The 22,068-nt window shown below is 37.8% G+C and overlaps 1 protein-coding gene across 1 annotated transcript in view; it reads right to left on the bottom strand.

Annotated features, from left to right (window-relative positions):
- Window positions 1-531: 531 nt before the first annotated feature.
- The window catches only part of MLLT3 (MLLT3 super elongation complex subunit), a 120,817-nt gene continuing 99,280 nt past the window's right edge, over window positions 532-22,068 (bottom strand). Inside the window, exons 7-12 of the mRNA XM_061470858.1 lie at window positions 19,486-19,561; window positions 14,785-14,926; window positions 13,333-13,432; window positions 11,018-11,089; window positions 9,653-9,724; window positions 532-3,302 (exon numbers count right to left, since the gene is read on the bottom strand). Of these exons, the coding sequence (XP_061326842.1) occupies window positions 3,171-3,302; window positions 9,653-9,724; window positions 11,018-11,089; window positions 13,333-13,432; window positions 14,785-14,926; window positions 19,486-19,561 (594 nt within the window). The 3' untranslated portion in view covers window positions 532-3,170. The remainder of the gene's footprint in view (window positions 3,303-9,652; window positions 9,725-11,017; window positions 11,090-13,332; window positions 13,433-14,784; window positions 14,927-19,485; window positions 19,562-22,068) is intronic.

Raw genomic sequence — 22,068 nt, 5'->3', positions numbered from 1 at the left:
AAAAACACCCAACAAAACAGAAGAGAAACAGTCAACCATTTCTTATGATCCAAAAGCTGAAGACTGAACATAGGTTTTCTTTTACCTTGGAAGACCCTCCTCACTTCCTCCTTTCTGTGGACTAAGATGGCCTTTAAATCTAGATGATAATGAAATTTCTGTAAAGCCTCTCAATTGATTCAAATTTCTAAAAAAGATATCAAAACTTGTCTACCCAATTGGACATCACTTTCTGAGATCAAAAGTTAAGTGGCAAGATGAAAACTGCCCTTACTGTTAGACACAAACACTGTTTGAGTAACAGTGACTCACTTATGCTGAAAATGACTGGTTTAGCTATTGCAATTTGCTGCTAACCTGGCTAGTCCACTCAATGAAATAACCCAAATTCTACAACTCTGTTTTAAACAGCTTGATATTAAGTCAAACTCCTAAACATTTACTGTCCAAACACTTTAATCGGTGCCTATATACATGAAAGACTTGAAAAGGTATCTCACTACTTTTTAAGAGAAATATGAATGTCTGAAATTGAGTGAACAAGGATTTATTTTGGTTTTGCATACAAAATTAGATGAAAATTGCTGTATTTTAAAATTGAGATCAACACTTAGTAACTATCAGAATTTCATGAAAAAGTCAACACACACACCACTGCAGTCTATCTTCTTTCCCACTGAATTATAAAATTTAAGAGTTTAAGTATGATCCACAGTTTGCATGAATTTCAGCAGTAACTGATGCTGTAATTGATGTCATCTCCCTTTCACACCTATTCTGCTACTTGCTGTTTTCTTCCACCCCAGATCTTGGTGTATAATGAAGCTTATCTGTTATTTTATGGATTAAATTATTCATTTCACCATTTCTAAAAAACAGTGGAGTCATACAAGAAGCATAACTGGATTCCTCCCCTCCTGAAACTCAGTGAGTTTCTACCACAGAGCTTAGTGTTTTACAAATCAAAATGGACAAATTTCCGTATGTATCTGATACAGCTAAGACAAGAAGTTGAACACACACTAGTAGACCAAATGTTTTAAGGTTGCTTTTAGATTTCCAAACATTCCATAGAAAACAATCAATAAAAACTGAAGTTTATCCCCTTCACATGCACCCCTATCCCCACCCCATCATCACCTTCTTTACGTCAAAAGTATGTTTTGAATTACACTTCCACTCCCCTCCCCACCACCAATTGCACATTAAGACATGGACTTAGAAGAACAAAACATTTCAAGTATGCTTCATGCCAATCATCAATAAGAGTCATAACATTACTGAAAAAGTACACTTAATTCTTGCGAAGCCTGAGAGGGACTTCCTGTGGAGTGTGGTCAAACAACATTTTAAATAAAAAAGTTCCCCAACCCATTTTGCATCCCACCCTCTCAAAAAGAGTAAAGTGTAAAATTTTCTTTGGACTTAAAGAAACAGTATTAGGATTTACCATCTGAATAAGAAATAACCCCAAAAGAAATTCAGTTTTACAGTGCTGCACAGACCATGAGCATGAAACACGAACTCATACAGATACTGTGTTTAGCTCTACACATACAGACTACATGTGGCATATAAGCATACACATGATGTACTGGCCTGCCCAGAAACAAGATACATTTTTAAGGCTAATAAACCTGAATAAATCTTTGCATCCAGAAGTATTTTTTATAATTGTCTTCCCTGTTCATTGGGGAATTTGAACTCCCAAGAGAAGGGCAATCATTTCATCAAGAGAGCGTGGCGGTTTAATGTGAAACTGAGTACACATGCTATCTTTTTATCATGCATAAACAGGGATTCTTATTTTTAAGGAATAATGGATGGCATGAAAGAATACTCATTTCTATAGACAAGAAATCCTTCTGGAAACACAAGCAGGTTACTGAACAAATACCAAAATCTGGAAAGTGTAAAAAGCATATATGCATATGTGCGTGTGTGTGTGTGTGTATATATATATATATATATGCAGGTGCATGTCTACGGGTATACACACACACATATATATATGCAATATACCATGTATTTATTCCAACATGTAACTGTATAATTTTTTTCCAAAGTATTTTAATTTAGCAGTTGTAAAAATCCCCAACAAAATCAGAAACAAAACCTCAAAACAAAGTAAGCAGACCATATACTATATGAACAAACAAAAAAGTTATGCAAATAATTTTACGGTATAAGTGAGTCACACACTGGCAGCAGAGGAGTGCTGAAACTCAATAAATAGCTGCAAATTAAGAATTCTCTACATCTCCTTAGAGACAGGACCAGTATTTCTTCTTTTATAATGATCCTGCAGAACACCTTCACTCATATATATTTAATTTTATAACATTAAATCAGACACAAGAATGTAGGCTGCAAAAGCTGCTGATTCAGGACAGTATACATAACATTTTTTGTTAAAAGTCCTACTGGTTTATTTACTAAGGCTAGACAGCAAGTCATATAATCCTATTTGGTGCACTTTCTACCATGGTGAAGATCAATAAATGGATAGAACCAAGGACCTGCGGTCCAACCGACTGTGTTCCAACCCACTGTGGCAGAGAAGCAACAAATATAGGATTACTGTTTGATCCCCAACTTTGTATCTTGTTTCCTGGAACTGCAGAAGTGGAAACAAGATTGTAGTGCTTTTAGAGACTAGAGAAAGATTGCAAGAAGTGGCTTTTTAACATAAGATTATTATGCTTCTGACAGTACTGCATCAAAAGAGCACATATGGGACTTCACTACTTGCAACATCTGGTAGTACCATTCAATGACTCATTAACTTTAGAATACATGTATGCAGTAATAAATAGATCAGTTAAGTAATAAGGCAGTGTGTTGAACATGCATTCATCTTGTGGACTGGAACACCACAGAGAGAGATACATGATACCATACACATTCATTAAGACCAAGTATTTTTGTTTCGTTTTGTGTATTTGTTTTTCAAGGCTACCCAGGCAAACTCTTCTGGAGCATTTTCTTCTTGAGAAGAGTGGTCCTCTGAGTCTTGTCACATTTCTTCTCCCTTATCAATAGATGATCACTGGTTTTAAGTAAAAATAAAGCTGAAGAGGGTTCTTTTCTTCCCCCACCCCCATTTTGGTTGCATCATTCTGAATGTGTCATTTAAAGAACAGGTTCTGATGCAGAAAGACGCTGAATCTTTAGGAGGTTCCACATGTTTCCAGATAACTCTGTAGTTTACGGACTGTGGTTCTGTCCAGTGAGCAAAGATCAAAGTCAAAAGTTGTATTTGTGATATGAAAGTGTCCAGTTTCTTCTATAAGATTCACTATCTGAAAGGAAAAACGCAGTTGACAATTTCAGCAGCTTTACATGCCCACTCAGTGTATTAATATGGCATTACGGATCATATGAAAGGCATAAAATAAGCCAAATTGCCCCACGACTTGCTCGTTAAACCGTTATAATTATCACTCACTTCCTTTCTGACACAAACTACTGTTCAGACTACTACAGTTCCTTAGCTTAAAAGAAAATCTGCATATTCTCTAAGCCTTAATAATTCAAGTCTTAAAAAAAAAATAAACAACAAAAACTAACAAAAAGCACAATATCCCCTCCTCTCCAGCCCCAAACAAATGAAAAATCCAAGGTAAACCTCTGCTGTCTGGCACATCTGTGTGCATAGCTGCTAAGCAGGTTACTCTAGAAAATATTTGGTATAAGCCTTTCTGCAAGCAAGGGAAAGAAATAAATCCTTATTGAACCTGGTCTGCATCAAATAAAAATTGTACTCAAGAGCTCTCACATCAACAGTTCAGATACCAGCAGTTATTTCTCGAGTAACAGATGTACATAATTTTTTTAAAAACCAAACTGATCATGAAATAATCGTACAAATGGCATAAGATCACTTCTTGTGTCAAGTATTTATGTATCACAGCTATCACTCAAACAGGCAACAGAAGAGCTGCTGTGAGATCTTGAAAGAATAGGGCCTAAACCATCTCTCCTATGCAGAGAGGCTGAGAGGGCTGGGACTGTTCAGCCTGGAGAACAGAAGGCTCAGGGTGGATTTTATCAGTGGATACAAGTACCTGAAGGGAGGGTGTAAAGATGGACCCAGGCGCTTTACAGTGGTGCCCAGCAATAGGACCAGGGACAGTGGGCACCAACTGAAATGGAGGAGATTCTCTCTGAAACACTTTTTTTCCTGTGAAGGTGACTAAGTGCTGGCACAGGCTGCCCAAGGAGACAGCAGAGTTCCCATCCTCTGAGATATTCAAAAGCCATCTGACACAGTCCTAGGCAACCACCCCTATGAGTACTTGCTGTTAGACCATTCGGCTTCCAGTGGTCCCTAAAAACTTTAACCATTCTATGATCATGTAAAATCAACAGAACATCTCTAACTTGTGCCTTTCTGCAGTGTTGGTATTTTTAGTGTCTAAAATGTAGTTCACATTTTTACAATGGTCATACTCAATACCGTTTTGTTGTAACAAGTAACTGCAGGTAGTTCTAGGAAGTGCACCCAACTAAAATACCCATTCAGCATCTTGGAAAGCCAAAGCATTATTTGTCAGATGGAGCTAACAGTGCCAGCACACTATGGCTATGAATCTCCTATGTGCTGTTTCATGTCAAGAGACAGACATTCCAAGGGGGCACACAGAAAGGTATCGCACCCTGAAGAGTGTCTCTGGCTAGCGTCGTGGACTGGCAGAACATTGTTCTGCACAAGTCTTTCCAACCGTACCTTCTTGGCACCCAGGCTTGGATCAATATCCTGTTTGCACCCTTCAATTTGAAGCCCATTTAGTTGCAGAGCTTCCAAACATATTTCCACCAAAATGCTGTTGCTAGATATTCCTTGCTTATTTGATCTTTATTACACTAAGTGTAATTCCTTTTCCATAGCTGGAGGAATATACAGATATATGCCCACATATATCTGTATTACACAGCACACATTAAGTGATAAATCTGTTAGGATTACACTAACTTGAAAAAGAAAAATTATTTAAACGAAATATTCGTTAATTGTCTGCTCCCCATTTCATTTTATAAATAGATGTTTTTTCTCTTTTGACCACAGAAGTAAAGATTATGTTGATAAACAAAGTAACTTCGTGTCTATTGTCAGGCAGAGAATGACAATTCTGTTTCATCCACCCTGTCCACGATGGATTAAACAGAATGGAAACAAGATAAAATTCTAAGAAGGAAACGCCTGTTACAGTAAAAATCCCCCTTCTCAATCACCTTCCATTTTTCAGGTTGCAGAAAAAAAAAAACCAACCTGTTTAATTTGGTTTGCAGCTGCCCAAAATTCTTAAAGTACTTAGGAACAATCCTTCTGTTATTAACACTTCATTTAAATCTGTGCTCTTGGCTTTAAATTTTTTCCATATGGGAATTTTTAATCTGTGATCATCACCTCCATTTGTCTACTTGTTGATTCGCGGATTCTTGTAACACTTTTACATCTCCTACTGTTCTACAACTAACACAGGAGGAAAAAAAAAATCAAATGGGACAAAACTGATTGTTAAATGGTTGCACAGAATCTGAGGCCAAGAAGATGACCAATTCTGTCCAATGCTTCCTTGTGTTATAGTGGAAGAATACCACTCCTCATCACCCCCACAGCAAAATACCGCTTTTAGAAACAAGTATTATATAAAGGTATTAACACATGTATTTTTAAACAACACTATGTTATTTTAAAAAAAATAAGTATATTTTAAAAAATTGAAACAGATTTCTATTGATCAGGTGCTGCTTCAGGCTTCTAAGCTCTAAGCCAAGGGAAATATAAACATTTTAAACATACCGCTCAACCAGCCTTCATGAAATACAGTCAGTAAATACAGAAATATAACCTGGTAAATCAGACTGCAATAAACCCTAACAGCTTTAATGAATGTGCAAAAATTTATCAAGATAAACCCAGACAGCTCAATGAAGAACACCTGCCTGTACGCTAGTCAATGAGGAATTCACGACTTAAGAGTATTTAGCATATGCATCTTGGTGCTATTCAAAAATACTTGTAAAAGAGTAAAGATTAGTTGCCAGGAAGTCTGACAGTTATAATATTAAAAACAAAGCATTAAAATGTTTTATTCCAAGAGCTCAGGTTGCAAAGAACAAAAATATCCCAGTTGTTCCTGCTGCAGTAAGCTTTGCTTTTCTGCTGTAATGTACATTTCTGTTTACATAATGTCTTCCTAGCTCAGTTCCATCATTATCCATCATAGTAAAACTATTTATTTGGCTTTAAACAAGCAAATGAGTGTGTTTGTTTCATGAAGCCAAAGTGCAACTAATGACGTAAGTAATTTTTCAATTTATGGAGGGCTTTAGGCCATGTGGTTTCCAGACCGGCAAGCTTCCCCTTGCAGAAAATTCTGACAGTAGTTGATACCTGAAGATAAGCAATTTTTGGACATGAGAAACTAATTTTCAGCAGTACTGTATATCCTCAATTTCTCCCTCATGCCTGTGCTGTCTAGTTCACCAGCTTTAATGAGATTTTTCACCAGCTGAAAATATGACTTCTGACATCTCAAAGCAAGATGCAAAGTCTTAACAAAAATCTTGTTGCCTTTCATGGGGTCACACTAAGATCATCTACACTGAAAATGCAGACTTCAGAACTCAGCTTTAGCCAGCCAAATTTGAATACATGGGACGCAGCATGAATATCTGATTGCAGATTCAGTTATCCCTACTATTTCACTGGAAATCGAGTCAAGAGGGGGGAAAAAAAATAAAATCTCATCACTGTAAAACCTAACCCCTCTCTTTACAGTGAAAGAAGTGGGAGAGAGATTTCAGACCAATTTCTGTCTAGCCATGGTCCAATATTCACATAAAAATTGCTCAAGTGATTCTCACAGGAATAATTTCTTGGTCAAATTTCTTTTTCACCGGCCTTCTCCCTCTTGGTCAGTTCTTATATAAGCATCATTTTACATCAGGATTACTTAGCTACATATCCAGGTACCTGCAGTTCAGTATCGCATCTCTCCTGCCTCCCCCCTCTTTTTTGCAGATTTATTTCAGCTTCCTTTAACAAAACGCCTCAAAGAGAAATGCCTCCCCTGGGAAAGAGATGCATTCTCAGATACATTTTTCTCACTTCCAACTTGGCTGCATTCCTATTTGCTGTCATGCCTATGGACCTGGTAACAACTGAGACTGCAAAAACCTGTCCTCTCTTCTTCACATGCTTCAGCTTAAGTTCTGAAAGCTAGTGCTTTTGAGTGATCAGTGCCTTCATTCTCCTCTTGCAATTTGCTTGCATTCCCCAAGAAATTCAAAATTCCCCAAGAGTCTGCGGGTAGCAGACTCTGACATGTGACATTTCTGCCCTGACATGAACTAAAGAGCTTACATCGCCACTCAGGAACACACAACTCCACCACCACTCCATTCCAACACCGCCACCACCACCACCTTTAAAACTCTTGTAGCTATTTACAGTTTTCTGTTGCATATTTTTGCACTCAATCCCTCTTCTCATGTAGTAGCCCACCATATCTTTATGCAGTTTTATTCCTTGCTCTTCTTACCTTTGTACTTCCTATAGTTTCTATGTACCTGTATTTCTTGGTCTAGAAGTTTCACACTCATTCCTAAAAACTCTCTCAGCTCTGTACTCTATTTCTGTGCTCACCGGAAGTAGTTACATTACTTAAATAGCTGCAAAGCAGTAAGGACAATTAAGCTGAGATGACAGTTTATTTGTAATGCAGAGAAGCACTGATTCTCCACAAGTTATCCATTCAATATTCTGAATATATTTCTGTAATTGATAAATTTATATGAACTAAGAACTAATGAATCGCAGAATGTTAAGGGATTAAAGGCTTTAAAACTAAATTGCATTATTTAATAACAATGTAGAGCATTTGCTAGTACCATTTAACAGACAACTGGTAAGTATCTTGGCTCTTTCACTGAATTCTGGAAGATGTCTGTAGCCAGCTTTACAGTTGCCAGCTACCAGCACAGAACTGCACTGCTGTTCTAGCCTGCACCATCCAGCCATAAATTCAGCTTTCACTAGGGCTGTATCGACAACATGCACACACCAGCCTGCTAGTCCTAGTCCCTGCCCACAGCAGGCTCAGCCGTAAGGTTGGGCTCAGCCGTAAGGTTGGATCAGCCTGCTCCAGGCTTACCCAATCACGATTTTAAAAGCTTGAACAATGGAGACAGCATAGTCTCTTCAGAACTCTGTTCCACTGCCACATAACCCTTGGGGGGGGGGGGGGGGGAAGAAGTGACATTTTTGCCTTTTTTTTTTTTAATTTAAATCTTTGCATAAGAGGTTGAGAGGGTGTTTTTCAGAATTTCACATGAAGCCACCTAAGCCCTGTGCTCTGCTGATACAGGCCCAGTGAAAGCTGAATTTATGGCTGGACAGTGCAGGCTAGGACAGTGGTGCAGTTCTCTACTCATGGCTTGTAACTGTGCAATACTGACTACAGCACTACCAGAAGCAAAACCATTCAAAAGCTATGCCCTGGATAAATGGGGAAGTAAGCACTGAGGAAGCACGTCCTAGGTAGGTGCTAGCGTATGAACTTACAATACAATGGCTTTTACAGATTCACTTTTTATGTGAACTGCCTAAGAATTAATCAATAATGTGAAGTGGATAGGGTGCTGCAATTCCTACCTTTTTTCCTGCACAGTAATTTCCTGTACATAAAAATGCATCATTGTGTATTGTAACTTATGAAATCCAATAAAGCTACCAGTATCCCTCCTTAAGTAAGAATATCCTTAACCTTAACCTCTTCCCTTTCACTGGCCTTTCAATGTTTTTTTTCACCTTTACCCACAATATTGAGCCTGAACTAATAAACAGATTAATGCTGTGGCATACAAAATATTTTACTACACCTGGATAAGCACTGAGAAATTTTATGACTGCAATCATTCAAAGTGGTAAATATTTCCTTTTTTACAGCACGTCCACAGCAGCCACAAAATTGCACTAAACATAATAAAAGCATCTGTGCTACAATTACGTCTGCTTTCTTAACAGTGCTTACTGTTTAATCTTCAGTTTGTAATCCAATAATATCTGCCAATGGCAACCAAAGAATACTATTTTTTTCTTACTATTGCATAACTTTTCAATAAATTTTGAGCCTTCTTAGTTTGCACTTTTTCATATTTTACTTGTTCTGTGACTTCAGAAGACCCAATGAATACACTGTGGTTTTCCCCAAAATAAGTTTTGCTTTGAATCCCATGTTTTCTGTTTGCCATAGAAAACATCTTTAATTATTTCTGAGAAAATAATGGTCACTTTCAGGAAAAAGCAATAATATTTTTATCAGGTTATGGTGCACAGCTGTATATATTCTCCCATCTTGTTTTCATAATTATTGATATAGTATGTTGAGAAATGAAACAATGAACTGGTGAAAACTTTATCTCAGGCATTTTTCTTATTTGTTATTTAGTGTGACAACACAATTTAAAACATATGTAAAAATTCTCTAAGCTACACTCAAAGTGGTAATGGGCTGTATATGGATTAGAAAGGCTTGAAGGCTATTAAATCTGATTACAAAGTTTTAGATGAAGGCAAAAAAATATGATGTGACTTCACTACCTCAATGAGTAGACTGTGATATTACATGAGAGAGCTTCTCACCTGCTGCAGTACGTGTCTCTCTCTCAAAGTCATTAATCTTCTGTGGAGCTCCACTAGTTCATCAAGATATGCCTAGAAACAAATCCCCCCCCCCATAAACAACTTGTTAATTAAGTCATAGTTACATATTTCAAAAACTTCAGATGTCTTCAAAAACACTACAAATGAAAATTTTATTTTGAATCTTCTTAGAGTTAAATGTTCATGTTTAGTAGTCTGGCTTACTCTAGCGTAACACAACCAAAATATAAGTTTTTATGGGTTTGCTTAGACATTTCAAGACAATGAAAATCTTATCATGCAGTCCTTTGCTGTACAAGATAATGCCTATATCTCAGCTGTGGCAAAAAGTGTCAAACAGACTGGGGATGCTAAAACAGCATCTTTAAAAAACATCTCCCACCTTTTCCCATAAGACCCAAACACAAAAAGGCTTACAATTAAATCCCTCATTTTCTCTAAACTATGTAATTAATTTTCTGTGTCAACAAGAAGATGTAAGGGGAAAAATATCAACCATGATTACTTCAATGGCAAATTCCACTGTCCTCCCTCCTGGGATGCCAAGCATGTCCCACCTCTCCATCCAGTTATCAGCTTTCTCCTTCAGCCTGAGCCTTAAGAACGTTTTAAGCAGAGAGAGATATGGCACCTAGCTTAAGAAACCAAAAAGCGTATGGACTACACCACTGAAAATTCAGCAACAGACACTGAACCTTTCATTGTCGGCCGCAAGTTATCACAAAGTTGACATCAATACCTGTAAAATATGAACCTTTAGAGGAACTTGTCCACACTGGGAAATTGCGCTATGTTCACTCACACAAGGACTTGAAGCTCTTACCTATGGCCTGCTGAAATGATCTTAAACAAAACGGTCTTTCTCAATGTTAAATGGTAAATCCTGCTTCATGTTATTTCTAACTAACTTACTAAATCACACTGCCACTTCCTAACACACAGCTTTCAGAAATGATATATGGAAAATATACCTTTTTTATTTTAATTGATTGATTTATTGGCTAGGAATAGGCCTGTGAATTCTCCTCTTTAAAAACTTCACTGTGAAGCACAATGCAAACTCATGGTGTAGAGCAGATAAATAATAGCTGGCAGATTCCCAAGTAGCGACATTTGCCAAATCACCACATGTATTGAAGCGGAGAAAAATACTTTCAAAATAGCACAGAAGAAGAAAGAATTACAGGGAAAAAAAAAGGAAAAAAAAAAGAAGAAAGACCTGCACATAAGGGAACCCAAAGCAAAGACGTACTAAGATTTTCATTCTGTAACAAAGGTTGGTGTTTAGTAAATACATTAGCATCATGTTCTGGACTAGTTTACTATTACCTCATTCTCATTTACCTTATCACAATCCCCATTCTTTATTTGTTTATCAGATTTGTTTGGCTTTATTGGACTTTTCACTTCTAAAATCTGGAAAAGAAAGAAAACTGTAAAATTTCAATGCAACATTGGATACAGTTACATATGAAATATTCTGCTACAAGTTAATAATGCAAAGACTATAACATTTTTCTGAAGAAAATGTAATCAAACCTCAAAACTAAGCTTTTCATTCTTTAATCTATAAAACCTGCCCCTATTTTTCAGAAAAAAAGCAGTTTACAATAGAAAATGATGAGTTGCTGGAATGAAGTGATAATGATGTTATCAATCCTTAAAAGAATTAGAATTAATTTAATTTAAAGCCTCCTCAACACTTTTTTTGTATCTTTTGCATAGTGGTAAGATAAGAGGTCTGATTTTGCAGATACAAAATGACGCTGAGGGGCTCTCCAGTGCCCTTCAAATTAATGCTCAGTATATTTTTTCTATTCCCTTCCCCCTCCTCCCCAATGCTGCCTCTTTTCTTCTACAACAGAGGTTTTGAAACACAGTGTTTGACATGACTGCATGACTTCTAACAGAAAAAAAATAAGTGTTTGATGGTAATCTCTCTTGCACACATATGGTACTCTTCTTGGCCATTTACTACCACATACACAAACCAAGAATCCTCCATCCAGCATTGAACCACAGTCAAGAACTGCATGTCAACAAGCAGCAGAAAACCATGCTTAAATCGAACATTCTAGGACTAAAGTGAGGAATACTTAGGGGAAATAAAAATTGTTGATTGTTCTTCCCTGGAATATGATCATCAAAGGAAAAGAAATGATCACAGATGATGGGAGATTTTATTTCACATTTCACTGTAAGACTAGCATCACCAGCACGATTATCTCCAAAACCACGCTGGACGGTCACAACACAGGACTAAACTCAGCAAATAAAATGAGGAAATACAGCCTGTAAAAGCAAGAAGACTAGCAAGAAGACTCACTGTCAGCTTTCTGTGAGCTCCCTCTCATTCCTACTTCTCCTGACTAAACTTGCATATTATGGTCCCTAGGATGACCAGCACCATAAAAATACAACAGGAAGGCAGCTATTTCCCTATATAGAGAAAGTGACTGCAAATCTGAGTTAATCTTATATAAGGATTCACTTAAAGAGTGATTCAGGCCGGAAAGCAAAACATACGTTTACAAAGAAAAATACATTTCTTCAGTTCAAGACTCCCTGGAGTTACTAATGTGCAGGTCAGAGGAAGAACAAGTCTTCCTTAAAAAAAACAAAAACAAAAAAAAACCAGAAAACCAAAAGCAACAAAAAAACCACACACCCATAGCTCAAGGCATGGATCCAGTAACTTTTAGCTGATTTTCTTGTTTTTAAAAGAAGAAAATTCTTGGCTTCAAACAGAACCTCAGCAATGCCACAGTGTACTTGAAAAAGTTGCTTCCTGACAGTGCTGTAGATGTGCAGTGAAAATCTAACACCTTAAGCTCTCTTGTTAAAATGAGGCACAGCAGTAATCACATCTGAGGAAGCTTAAAGAAATCTTGCACAGCTTTTTAGTTCTATGAACAGACTTAGTCAATACAAGACTGATTTCATCAGTCAAAGTCATCATCTTGACAAGCAGCACTATGTTACCAGGCAAAGACTCCAAATGCGGCTAGTCCATAAAATCTGAATTCTCACAATCCTCCCCTAAATTTCTGAATTCCAATTCAGTTACAAAATTCAGCTCAAGTACAAAAATGGAGGAAGGAATGCAACATTCAGTTTTAGCTGGCACACTGCTACTATGCAGTGTCTAAATGCACAGGAGACCTATTAGATCACCGAAGGGGAAAGGAACATGAAAGATGTGACTGATTAGGCTGTTGATACTGAGACTCACTCTGACAGTGAAGTAAAAAATATTGTGTCTTCTACTGAAGTACAAAATATTGTATCTTCTAGATAAACACTGGTGAAAGAGAGAGAAAGAGAAGAATGAATGAACTCCTGAGAATAAGCCTATTGATGTGAACTGTGTTTACTGCTAATACAAACCCAAACTTGTAAATTGTACAACTGATGCTGTAAAGGTAGTTTGCACTGTTTACCTTACAAAGCTAACTCATACGGAAAGGACACATCTTAAAATACTGATGAAAACACTACTTTGCTCTATAGTATTTGCTAGACAAAACGCTTCTCCTGGAAAAAAAAAAAACTAAAACCAAAAAGCTCTTCTGTCAATTTACATACTAAGTAACTGCACTGAAGTTATCAGAATGTAATTAGCAGCTCCCCAGAACTTCATTTACAAATCCTGACTTTACCTGGTTGTTGGTGGTTTTTAGTAAAGGTGGTGCTGGCTCATGATGTAGACGAGAGGAAGCTGAACTGCTCTCACTGTCACTGCCATCACTCAGACTAACCCTATGGAAAAACAGAGCCAAGACATTACACCTCCGGACAAGGGGCTGTTAACTGAGCTTCACTGAGGTAGGACACTAAGAATGACCCCTCACTAAGCAAGCCATCATTAATCAAGGTCATGTGGAAGAGAGGCATCCAAGCAGGGCCACACTCTGAAAAAAAGCTGTGTAGCATGAAGAACAAGGCTGTCTCCCTGCACTTGGCTAAGATGACATGTCAGTTAACAGCAGCTAGCGTTACAGAAACAGTTAACTATTTAGACCATTAAACTGCTGTTCCAAACATTCCTGGATTGACTCCGTATCTTGGTTCATAGCCCTATTACTTTTTTGCTCTTCTAAAACCTTTCTAAACAGCTGTAGTTCCTCCTTGGACAAGTGTTTCACTGAAAAGTTCCTTGTTTCTCATCATAAAAAGCACTCTTTTTAGAATACAGAAACTTAGTCCTGGAGGAGAGATCACATAAAAAATGCTTAGCTCCTTGTCAGTCTCACACTTCATTTACTTAGGAACAACAGGGAATATGTATTTATTGGAAGAAAAAAAATCGTTATTTGGAATAAAAAGAAGCTAGAGAAATAGTAGACTTCAGTTTTGTTTAAAAAACTGAAACAGAATCTCCACACAAGTCAAGTTTGAGACAACCCATTACATAATCTGACACAAAATACACAAACTGACACAAATTCTCAAACTAGCAGTCATCTTGGTTGTCTTGTCCTTGATTCTAGCTGCTGAAGTGTACCAAGAAGAAAGCTGACATTCATTAATGTTCTCCTATCACTTTCCCACTTAAGCAGTAGCTGACACACGCACTCAAGACCGTGTGCATTCACAGCTAAATCCTGTGGCTCAGATAAAGAACACACTATGAAAAGGTCTGAGAGACCTTTATTATTCTCCATAATCTTTAACAACATTCAGATGAAGCTTCAAGCTGCCCAAGGAATAAAGGGGTTTTGGAACACCCTTGTAAGGTTGCTGCAAAGACACAGAAGCTTTTTTTCAAAAAAGCAATTTCTGTAACAGATGCCTGCTTTACCTTCTATCTGCACTTCTACGCATGACGTGTAATTTTAACTACTCAAGTCACAATGGCATGAATCAAGGAAAGCCAAATGAATAAGGACCATCATAACCACATGGATTAGTACAGAAACAGTTTGCATCGGGAATGGCTAATTCTGTTAGCTTTTAGAAGAGGCACTTTTACATGCATATGTTTTAAAAAGAAAGTCTGAATTCTCTGCCCATTTGCTACTCTGTGCTGTTAGAAATCATAAGACCTCACCTTACTACCAACAAGCATAATGTCTTGGCCACCAGGCTACTTGTAATCACAAGACACTCACTTGCGACTCCTGCTTCCTCCTCCTCGGGTATTTACAGGTCGTTCAAACTCAGAATCATTGTCGTTCTCATCTGCTTCATCCGATTCATCTTCATTATCATCTGAATGCAGATCTTTCATTATAGATCTCAACGGACCTGAAACTACAGAAACAAAACACATAAATCAAGTTCAGTTTTCAGTGTTCCAGGCAACTGACCCAGTTTTGCAGATGACTGAAAACTACCCTCCCCACACAGTGTTGGGAGGGGAGAATCTTAAACATTAAACAAATTAAGTAATGCACTGGGGGCTTATGCTGTAGGGACTTATCCATGAAGCATTTACTCACATTAGCAACTCTACAGTCAGCTTCAACAGACTTATTCATGACAGTGAAATGACTCATATGTTCAAGAGTTTGTGCATTTGGCCCCCAAGATGACAGCTGAAATAAAATACTGTCATGCCAGGAGGAATTGACTATTATTCCATCATTATTAGAAGCAAGATTCTTTTGCATTGCTGCATTTTAGCGGGTTTTGTCTTTTCAAATGATACGATATGCAAGCGAAGACCTACAAGGACATACCCATCAGTAATAGTACACTTATTAGGTTAATCCATGTACTGAGAAACAGAGTCTAACAAATCATTCTGACTGGTACTGGACAAGGCAGTATCTATCTTCTTGGGTTTTTTTACATATCTAACTTTAGCTGCAACCTTTATATCAAGAGTCAGTTTCAGGGCAGGCAAACACTTTGCCAATGTTTATATGTAAAAAGTGCACCAATCCCAGGCAACACCATCCTATTTCTTTTCTTGAATTAAGAGAAGGTACAAAGCTGGACTTGCTCCTAAAACTTCATTAAGCTCAGTTTGGGATTTTGTTATGATTTTACTCAATTTATTTTGCAGTAAAAGACAATTACAGAGAGAGAATGTGCTTAATGTATCTGGGAAATTTAAAACTGCAGCCGCTTGAAATAAGAATGGACAACAGCAGTTTAGAAGAGGGAAGGAAGAAAGACTGATGCCACAGGGCATTTAGCTCTGAAGTGCATCCCATCTGAGAGACAAAGCAGCAAGTAAAAGCAATGGTGATGGCTGCAGAACACCAATTACTATTACGGTTCTGTAATTCCTTCAGGAAACAGGAACTACTAATGTGAATGAAGTGATCTTCAGTGTGCCCTTCAATAGGAGATTAAGCTTCCAACTCTTATCTTAGTTGTTTCAGAAACACAGTCAAGGACCGTCATCCCTGATCACTGCCAGAAGATAGACCTCTGTCAGATAAACTCCTAACAGGAAGGGTTTTCCGTTCAAGGAACGGGTTTATGGATTATTCCAGACCTAGCAAGGCTCAGACCACAGACATTTTGACTAGTTTTCTTGAAGTGTCTTCAAAACTGATGTTGAGAATGATTTACCACTTTGTACTGGAACTTTCATAAACTGGCACAGTTTGGGCAGGTTCAGGTCAATGGTTTCTTTTCTCTGTTTCTACACATGAAAGTTGTCTGGGAGGAAGCCCACATGGTGCCAATAGGCAAATTCCTGGTGGAACAGACACTTGTCCAGGCAACAAGGAAAGGGGAGCCATACTGAAGTGCTTTTTGTCCATGCAACCACCACTGATCTGAAAATGCAGTTGATCTGTGTTCCATTTTCTGTTCCTGCTTTGGTCTCAGGCAGACAATCTCAGCTATTTACAAATGGTAACTTTTAGTGTGACTTAATATCTAATCATCTGACCTTTGAAAGAGGGAAAGGACTCCTTTCTTGGCTTTTAATAGGAGCAGTAACAAACATATTTCATTTAAAAGAGAGGAGAGAGGGCATTCACAGCAGCATCATCACAGGGATGAAGAAAGAATTTGCCCATTTTGATCCTTTGAGAAATGTTCTTTCGGCTGGCTTGACGGCTGAGATAGGTAAATAAGACATGGCATAGGGAACTAAATGAATTGAGGTGAAGGATTAGAAAAGACAAATTATAATTATAGGAAGGATTCCATGTTTAAACAGAGATAAAAGGGTAGAACACAAGGGTATTTCCACAGGCTAGGCTTAGCCTAAAAAGGGCTAGTTTCCTTACAACTTACTGGGCAAAGACACTAAAACCAACCAAAGTCCCATTGAAGACAGTAATTTTTGTTTGCACTGAGAGGAGTCTCACTTTACTCCACAGGCCAAAACCAGTTTCTGAGAATGCATTCGTCTCCCCTCCACAATGTACAGGAGAAAGAGAATGACAGAAAAGACTTGCTAAAGGACAGATGAAAGTATCATCATAATCTTGATGAAAGAGCAAAGGAAAAGGTCACTGGAAGGAAAGACAAAATAATAAACCAAAACCTAATTTTGTAATGAAATTAGTATGACAAATGAATAGCTGATCTTAGATAAAGCACCATCACATAACTCCACAACATGGAAACTGGTAGCTATGCTTGCAAGTCACCCAAAACATCACTCTTGATTTCATTTCTGACTTGAAGCAGGAAGAAAACCAGCACACATTCCTCATGATCCCTACTCAAGCCTGCTCTCCCAGGCAATAAGCTAACTTATTCTTGCCCAGGTCCATCCCCCAAGAATAGCAGAGGGCCACCTTATCCCCTGATACTCCCTTGCTGTGTTCTGTGACAATCAAGCAGTCCTGTATAAAGCTGACAAAAGGCCTACTTCTCTTTCTTGGAGGAAAAGGAACGTGGGATTCCTGAGACACATCCATCACTAACAGCCCCACTAGCATTGAACAACCTCTTATTCATCTGTTTTCATTTAGAGTAGGACTGCATCTGGGACAGAAGAAGCATTCTGTACCAAGCCAGCTAACTTTTTCAGTAAATTTTCCTAAAAATTAGCAAAGCTTTAATTTTTTAGGTCTTTATTTCTAGCACTGATAGCAATGTCAGTATTAATCTTCTGCTTCTTGCTAACACCTCAAACCCTTAAAAACGCTGACATGGAATTTTGAAAAGTTGCTGTCTCCCAGTCAGATTAGTTAAGGAGAAACTGAAAAGCAGAAGCTGCCAAAAGCAAACGTTTTTGGTAAGGAAAGAGAGAAGTATCTGAGTAAGCCCTAGCAGCAGAAGTTTGAAGAACCTTAACTTAGCTCACTGCTTATGCAAAAAGAAGTGAGAAAAGTTCATGCTGTGGTTTTCTGACACTTGAGTGAGCACTGGAATTTGAATGCAATCGAAAAAGATCATTGGCCCAGGGAAGTAACTTCTAGTTAGGGAAAAAAGCATGGGTTCTGACAAGAGCACAACACAGTGTGAACATGCCACAGTATGTTTGGTGCTGCATTCCTTTGACAGACAAATGTACAAACTGGGCAGGGAAGGCATTTAGTTAATTGGGACTCCCAGAAAGAAGCAGTAATCACTATTTACTGTGGCAAGAAAGAGGGTATGGATATACCACTTGCACTTCTGCAGTTATTCATATCACAGGAAAAATTTCACATCTGTTCTTGAGAAGGTACAAAAACCTGACAGTTTGTGGTATCTTATATAAGACCCAGAAGAAATGGATGGATCCTGTCTGCTCAGAAGACCATATTACATCAACAGGTTTCTGCTGAACACAAAATAACACGTGTCCAAGTCTTTTGGTTTCTAATGGACCACACTGCTAATGAGGTTTTCATGACAGCAAAAATGGGGTTTCAGCAAGAAGGGGTTCTGTTTAGCCTTAGGTAAAAATCAAATGCCTGAAGCCAGTCAACCGCAATCCACTTCAGCTCTTGCTTTCTTCCACCTGGAGTAATGCTGCCAGAATACATCAGAAAATCAGTACCAGCCATCTACAGAAAGGCAGTAGGGAGAGATATGCATCATGTGTAATCTGTTTAAAAAAGTCTCCCTGAGTCACTAATGTGCTTAAATCAAATCTACCACTGAGGAATATAAATGGCTACAACAAACACAATTTTAATTAGTCAAAAGCTGCTTTTTTAATGCTCCTGATCCAAAGAACGAAGAAAAAGCTGATTAAGAATGTATCAGTTATACAATCTTATAAACCCAGGGAAAAAGGCCAAGCAGGAAGTAAGCAGTTTAATAGATCATGTAGATTGAGTCTCAGTTTATTTACAGAAAACCTGCCTTGGCAAGTTTTCTGGGAACAAAAATGCATTCCCTTACAGAGCTCCAAGTAAACCATAATTAGCAGCCAGAATGCAAATTTAAGTCAATCTGAAGTCCAACCATCATCTTCCCCTGACATGCAGGTACAACAAATACTGTATGCTCTTAAAACTTTCTAATAGTTCGTATGGGAAGATCATGGGCACTTGAAAGGGCATGCATGATCCACATGCACTCATGTTTGCGTGTCCCGTGGGAAACTACACCTTCCTGAGCAGGGCTTCAGATGGAGCCAGGTACCATCTACCTACCCCTGTAAAAGGACAACCTCAGAAACAGAGGCTCCTGAGTTTAGCAGCTGTTAAGTGGCTGGCTTGAATTTTATGCTCAAAAAAAACCCACCCTTCACACCTTCTCCTCAGATGCACATTTTCTCCCTTTTTATTTTGCCCTTACAGATGCATCTGAAATTCACCTCAGGAAAAGTCTCTAAAGCAAAACTGTGGCTAGTTCAGGCTGTGAAAGACAGCAGAAAAGTGGTAATGAAATGCCACTAGTTCTGTTTTTATCAGCCCCTTTATTTCATACGTTCTTGTCAATTTTTTGTCTTTTGTTGGTACCTTGTTTGCTGGTTTGCAAAGGAGTAAAACTGGAGCTGGAACTGGAGCTGGAACTGGCAGGACTCGGCTGTTCAGACTTAAAAGAAAAAAACAAAAAAGAAAATAAGTAACATTGTAAGAAACATTTCTGCCTCAAACTCTTATTGGTAGTTATCACCTAAGGCATGCTGTCAAGTTAAAATAAGATCTCTAGAACAGAATAATACACAAAAATCTTTATTTCAGGTGTCAGTGAGGCAAACACTGTGAAAATTGCTATGTACTCAACGTACATACACACTATTACATCATGTCTAGTTCTTCAATAAAGCCAGTATCTTAAAAGGATCCCAGCACCTAGTCTGAAAGGCCATAGAGCATGAGAGTCTAAATGAGTTTATGACAGACTTAAGGCTCTGGCGTCCTCATCATACTGCAGTTGCATCATTTTCCAAATTAGTAAGGATGTAGTAGAATCAAGAAACAGAAGACCTGAGCAGACCACACTAAACGCCAAAAAAACTCAGACAGTGCTCTTTCTCCCTTTGAAAAAAAGTGTTAAGATGAGGATTCAAATTAATCTTTGCTGCTGCTATTGAATTACTCATTACTCAACACCTTTCCTATGTATTAAGACACTACAGATTATAACAGAGACTAAACCAGAAAGATTGCCTTATTACACAGAAAAATTACCTGGAACCCACAGACTACAAAAGAGAACTACGTTTTTAAAACAGAGTTGTTACAACCAGTTTATATTATTTATCAAACAGTTCTATAAACTGTTTCTCCACTATTGCTTAAAATGCATAAATTTCTCTCCAAAATTCTACAATAGTACGTAGAAAGAACTATGACTTTGTATAAAAAAATCTGTATAATTTTTCTTATAACAGTGGTTATGGCTTATAGGGGATATATTGAGAAATCTTGGCTCTTGCTGTCATGTTGCGTATCTCCATACACTTTTTTTTCAGTCTCACAGGTTCACAGGCACAGGGGATGCCGACAGAGAACATAAAGCAAGAAAGAAGTGTCCACGCCGAAGGAAAGGTGAAAATCAGGTTAGGAAGTATCACTCTAAAAATCTACGATTGGAAAGAAATCCTGCTTACACTTCAAATTCTATGCAAATGTGTTACTGTGACAAGTTATCCAGGCTAACCAAAATTTTATGACTCTCCTTGTCTGTACAATACTACCCAAGATTAAGTCAGAACCAAGCTGTTCTCCAAAATAAGAGCAGTAATTTCCAGTCACTGTGAAACAGTTTCCAGGCACACAAGTTACCTTAACCTGACAGTTGCTCTTCCTCCATAAATCAGTCTATTGTTGCCTTTCATAATGAGCAGACAGTTTTACAACCTCTTACCGCCTTTCCTCAAAATGAGAGATGCATATCTGGGCAACAGAATGCTTGAGAAAAACACTATTAACATCTGCTCTCCTCAAATCAACACCATCTCCAGCTTTCTCACACACACAGAGTCAAAATACAAACACTGGATCTGACTATATAGCTATATGATGAACCAAGCCTGTGCAAGAAAAGACAACCCAACCAACAACACAACCCATTTCTGAGTACTGATAGATTCTTAAATGGCCCACAGCATCAGACCTTTTTGGAAGGCATTGCAGCATCACTTGACACTGCCTTAAAAATCAAGTTATTCTGAAAAATTTGTTTTTTTTTCTTCTAACAAAGCCTGAACTTCTGTAAAACTATAAGAGATTTCTAGCAGTAAAATAACCACGATGACATGAAACAATGCACTGATGAATAGTAGGAGTCAATGTAAACTTTAAGGACATCACCATTCTGGAAACTAATTTCAGTCTTTTCAGCTTCAGGTTACTCTTAAAACATCTGGTTTATCTGTCACTTTCTGTTTTTTTTTCAGAAAAATTATTAGCTGAAAACCATTCCTGCAGATTTCTATTAGCTGTGTTTTTTATTAATTGCACCATGAACTTTTAACTTCTGTAAAATCCATTTACTTAAAGTAGCAAACACTAGAAGACTATGATAGTCAGTTCAAAATACTTGAAGAAGTGCTAAAACTGTAGGGGGTGGGTAAATAAAAAAATCACACAGTGCAGAGATATTTGTCACTGTCAAAACTTCACTACTTTCTTTTTTAACCAGTTTACTGGAAAAGAAAAAAGAAAAGGCTTGGTCTCATTCACACTATAAGGCGTGCAAACATCAGTGGAATTCCTCTGTGACAAAATTCTCTCTCAACATTAACTAATTGAGACAGGATAACAAGAAGGAAGGGATATGAATACACATAAAGTTTTAATGCTTCCTAGAAAAATTTTGCTCTGCTTTAGCAAGATCACTTTTGAGAAGCCAAACCATAGAAAGTCCCAGTAAAATACAAATGATCATCTATACTCTTTTCTAAAAAGGTTCTTAATGCTTTTAAAAACAATTTACATTATTTACTTAAACAACCCTCTCTGACAATTTATTCCAAGAAATACAGATTAGCGTAAGTGTTGAAATTGCTAAGTATTGGAAATTAAACCTAGCTTTTTTGACTATGGGAAATCTGGGGTGAGAGCACACCCAGAGGAAACAGCTGCTTTTAACAT

This window comes from Pezoporus flaviventris, unplaced genomic scaffold (assembly GCF_033815535.1).
Source record: "Pezoporus flaviventris isolate CSIRO_AGI_PZ_B2104156 unplaced genomic scaffold, CSIRO_AGI_Pfla_v1 ptg000064l, whole genome shotgun sequence".
In the NCBI taxonomy this organism is placed as follows: domain Eukaryota; kingdom Metazoa; phylum Chordata; class Aves; order Psittaciformes; family Psittacidae; genus Pezoporus; species Pezoporus flaviventris.
This window is presented reverse-complemented; position numbering and strand designations above follow the sequence as displayed.